At 41.8% G+C, this 4,430-nt stretch overlaps 1 protein-coding gene across 1 annotated transcript; it reads left to right on the top strand.

Annotated features, from left to right (window-relative positions):
- The first annotated feature begins 1,233 nt into the window (after window positions 1–1,233).
- LOC144968679 (52 kDa repressor of the inhibitor of the protein kinase-like) lies at window positions 1,234–3,585 on the top strand. The gene is made up of 2 exons (XM_078907249.1): window positions 1,234–2,371; window positions 3,010–3,585. Exons 1-2 carry the CDS (start codon window positions 2,253–2,255, stop codon window positions 3,167–3,169), a joined length of 279 nt encoding a protein of 92 aa, XP_078763375.1. The 5' UTR covers window positions 1,234–2,252; the 3' UTR covers window positions 3,170–3,585.
- Window positions 3,586–4,430: the final 845 nt, after the last annotated feature.

Genomic DNA, 4,430 nt, shown 5'->3' with positions numbered 1-4,430 from the left:
CTCCTTAATACAGAAACTAGAAGCCTTTCAGAACAAGTGTTTAAAAAGAATTTTTAATTTATTTTGGCCTACAAAAATAAGAACAGTGGATCTATTAAAGAAAGCTGACTGCACTAGCATTGATAGCCAAATAAAAAGAAGAAGATGGCGTTGGCTGGGTCATGTGGCCAGAATGGAAAAAGGGTCACTTCCCAAGACAGCCTTGTACTGGACAGCAGATGGGAAGAGAAAGCGGGGAAGACCCAAAGAAACCTGGCGAAGGACGATGGAGAAAGAATTAAAGGAAGCAGGCCTGTCCTGGAATACAGCCACCGCAAAAGCAGCTGATCGCAAAAAAATGGAGATGTCTGGTGGATGCCCTATGTGCCTCAAGGCCCGAAGAGGATTAAGTAAGTAATAAATGCCTTAGTCTCACTTTTCTCTGTAATATAGGCAATGCACTTGTTTCTACAGACAGCACGTGCCTACTCAAGAGTAAAAACACGAATTTCATAAGGGTCTCAACAAGGGCCTAACCAAAACCATGTTAGTCTCATTTCAAGTCAAAGGGGACATCAGAAATGTGTATTGTGTGGAGACAGCAAGCATCTGTCATGCGCCCCCCCCCCCCCTCCTTCCCCAGTAGGCAATACTCCTAGCCATTAACCCACAGGAAAGTAGGAAATACAATACAGGAATTATCTTTTAGCCTGCCCAGGAAATGAGTTCTACGACTGCAGCTCTTCATGTCTCTACTTCCACCCCTTCATTCTATTGCCATCCTCGCTTCCATCTCTTCTTTATACTACTAAATATGCCCTTGTCCTAGATATGATGTTTTAGTTTTTCTGAAGGTATTATGTTTTGTCTTGTTAAGGTTGTCATTTGGCAAAACTTGAGACCCACAGCAAGGTAAAGTGATAGAGACAGTTGAAGTAAGGTGAGGGGACGGGAAAGGTGTTCTCAGAAATAGAGTACGGTCCTCACTGGATTCTAGCACGCCAAATTCCCATAAGCATTGGTTTTTGTCATCCTTGGATTCTAGCATGTTTTTTTGGCTTCTCCCGAACGCATGCTTGAACCAGCAAGAACTGTAATGGAAAGTGGACAAAAACCCAGCAAAACACCTTGTAAAAAAAGCAATAAACAAAAGGAGGTAAAAAGCAACAACACTGTGAACACCATGAAAAAAGACATTTCTTTAATAATTGAAGAAGACAGAGACTGTTAGACAACAATCACATATGCAAAAGGAAACTAACAAAATAAAATAAAACATTACATTAGACCTACAAAAAATATTAACCAGTTGGTACTGCGCATGGAATGACACCAATACTCACGAACATCCATAGGGATCTTCAGACCTGCCGACCCGACACATTCCAAAAGTGGAATCCGATGTCCATATCTGGTGGTCCTGTGTTCACTCCCCACTGATGTCCATATCCAGTGGTTCCGTGTTCACCTCTTATAGCCCTGGATTCACTCCCCACTGGTGTCCACCCCCATCCCCCAGCGGTGTCCACCTCTCATAGCCTTGGTCTCACTCCCCACTGGTGTCCACCTCCCAAAGTCCCGGGTTCACTCCCCACTAGTGTCCATATCTGGTGGTCCTGAGTTCACTCCCCAGTGGTGCCCACCTCTTATTGCTCTAGGCTCATTCCCCACTGGAGTCCAAATCCAGTGGTTCTGCGTTTACTCACAAGTAGTGTCCACCTCTTATAGCCCCAGGTTCACTCCCCACAGGTGTCAACATCCTTTTGTCCCAAGTTCACTCCCCGCTGATCAGAGTTTTTTCTTCATTCTCTCAATGTTGGATTTTGATGTTTTGCTATGTGTTCCAGTCCGTCGTCCCTGTAGAGGCCGAAGTTTATGTTTGGTAGGTAGTTGGTCCTTGATCTGGTGCGTAATGTAGAGGCCCACTAGTTCGCACACCTCAGCGCTGTCGTATGTACCCATAGTGATGTCAAATTGGCCTTTTTTCTTGGTCCAGATTTCTCTGTTATGGAAGAAAAGTGACCGCCTTGCGTGTTTGATTATGTTTATGGTATTTTGATTGATATCGGTGTGCTCTGCTGCGACTGTGATAGCTCTTGTGAACGTTTTCTCTGTTATGCTGGCGTAAAAATCAGAGATGTCTAGCTGTATAAATTGTAGATTGCGTCAGAGAGATTGTATAGCTAACGCTTCGAGAGCTCTCTCTAGCCAAAAAGCCCGTATCTGGGTCAACAGCTGATCGTGGAAATAAGCGCGTACAACAATGAGCTAAGATGGCGCCGACGCCGACAACACATAACAAATGCCAGTGGTGTTCCGGTATCAATTGTTCAAATTCTCGACACAAGAGACCAGATTTAGGTTTCTTCCGTTTCCCAAAGGATCCTGAAAGGTGAGAAAATTAAACTTTAATCTATTAACCTTAACAAATACCTATATTTCTATATTAACACGTCTAGATTGTGTTACAAGAGAAAATGAACATTAGATTTCTGATCCAGTTCTAATCTACTGCACCGTGACTGTGACCCTTAAAGGTGGCTCTGTTGGGGGTGAGGCTAGCCATTATCTTCTTCTTCTTCATCTTCTTCTTCTCCTTTTCCATAATAATAATAGCAGATGTGGTTGATTTAAAACACAGTAAAGGGTAGGGGGCGACGGTGTAGCTACACGGCATTGAATTTTAGCCATATATGTTGTGCCAGTGGATTTATGCTTAAAATAATGGAGCTTTTATATAGCGCAATATCCAATAAATATGCTCAAAGAGCTTTAGAGGGATGACTAGATAGGATGTACATTGACTAGACTTGTGATGCCTATGTCTAGATTCTAGTACAGTAGTAATCTCAATGAAGTGAGCTTAGTTTTTTAGAAGTTTATCTAAAGAGAAGCATACATCTAGTCTCTCTCGGCCAATTAGTATGTGCTTTTATGTATAAAATTAACTCTTAATCAGACCTAGCTCTCAATTAATTACTAATAATAGATCTAGATCCAATATTGAACTGCGTTAGTTATTTTTTACAGGTCCAGGCGTTGGGTCATCAACTGCAGGCGTGCTGATTTGGATGACAAGTCAGCTGATGCACTGTACAGACGAAATGTTTTATGTGAAGAACCTTTTGATGCTTCCTGTTTCAGTGGCAGTCAAGACACGCCTTCAACAAGATGTTCCACAGGAAATTAGACAGCTGATGTTGCCATCAACTATGCAATCCCTAATACCAAATGAACAGAATGTAACAACTTGCATATCTGGGTATGTTGCAGTCAAATTAATGCCCCATGTGTGTACAGACTGTCAAGATTTATTGAAAGGTGACAAGGACCCTGGCAAAGAGAGTCAAGTATTCCTGCATGCAAAGAACCTTCAGGGTTGTAACCATGGCGGTCTCTGTGCACCAAGTTCAGAACTTCTCTGTATCATAGAAATTATGGAAAAGGAATTCAGAGACGCCATTACTCCCACACTGCACATTACTGGTCTGAGAAATAGGATCATTAGACGGCTTGTGGTAAGCATTCCACCCCACATGGGCCTTGGTTGCAAAAATGGAAAGTGTGATTTACTTTTTTATGTAGCTAATTTGTTCACTAATGCCAGTTAATGAATCACTGTCAGAAAAACAGCCCACCCATAGAAATAGGAAGGCTGCCACATTTAGCCATGTCGTGTAGATTTGATATGTCGCTGATTTGTTTTCTTACCGGTATGCCTGTTGTTGTTGGCTTCCGTCTGTCTCAGGAGACAATGGATGTATACCGAGGTTATCAATTCTGGTCTGTCACTGTCAATCATCGGTGTTGATGCAGCATTGTCCCCCTTTGTGATTTTACTGAGCCATTTTTCAGTTTATAAAATGTGTTTTAGATTAGATTCTACAATACTTACACGAGAGTACATGTATTTTGTATTTCTCTCCTTCATTATGTTTAATTGTACTTGTGGTCATTAATCTATGCAACGCAACTTGACGTCATCTTAGTCATGCATACTATTTTTTCATTGTACATATTATTTTGAACTATACGTGTGTTAATTAAACACATAATTACACACACACACACACACACAGAAAAGAGAGAGAGAGAGAGGAGAGAGAAAGAGAGAGGAGAAGAGAGAGAGAAGAGAGAGAGAGGAGAGAGAGAGAGAGAGAGAGAGAGAGAGAAGAGAGAGAGAGAGAGAGAGAGAGAGAGAGAGAGAGAGAGAGAGAGAGAGAGAGAGAGAGAGGAGAGAGAGAGAGAAGAGAGAGAGAGAGAGAGAGAGAGAGGAGAAAGAGAGAGAGAGAGAGAGAGAGAGAGAGAGAGAGAGAGGAGAGAGGAGAGAGAGAGAGAGAGAGAGAGTTATGGCTTTGTTGAAAATACAAAGGTCGTTTGTTTCTATTAAGTTTGTTTAAAATAAATCATGATTTTCGCTGTAAAGTTGAGTTAAATTTATTTTTTGTCAA

Source organism: Berghia stephanieae, chromosome 3 (genome assembly GCF_034508935.2).
Source record: "Berghia stephanieae isolate SIO BIC M18660-M18661 chromosome 3, UCSD_Bste_1.3, whole genome shotgun sequence".
NCBI classification, from domain to species: Eukaryota; Metazoa; Mollusca; class Gastropoda; order Nudibranchia; family Aeolidiidae; genus Berghia; species Berghia stephanieae.
This window is presented reverse-complemented; position numbering and strand designations above follow the sequence as displayed.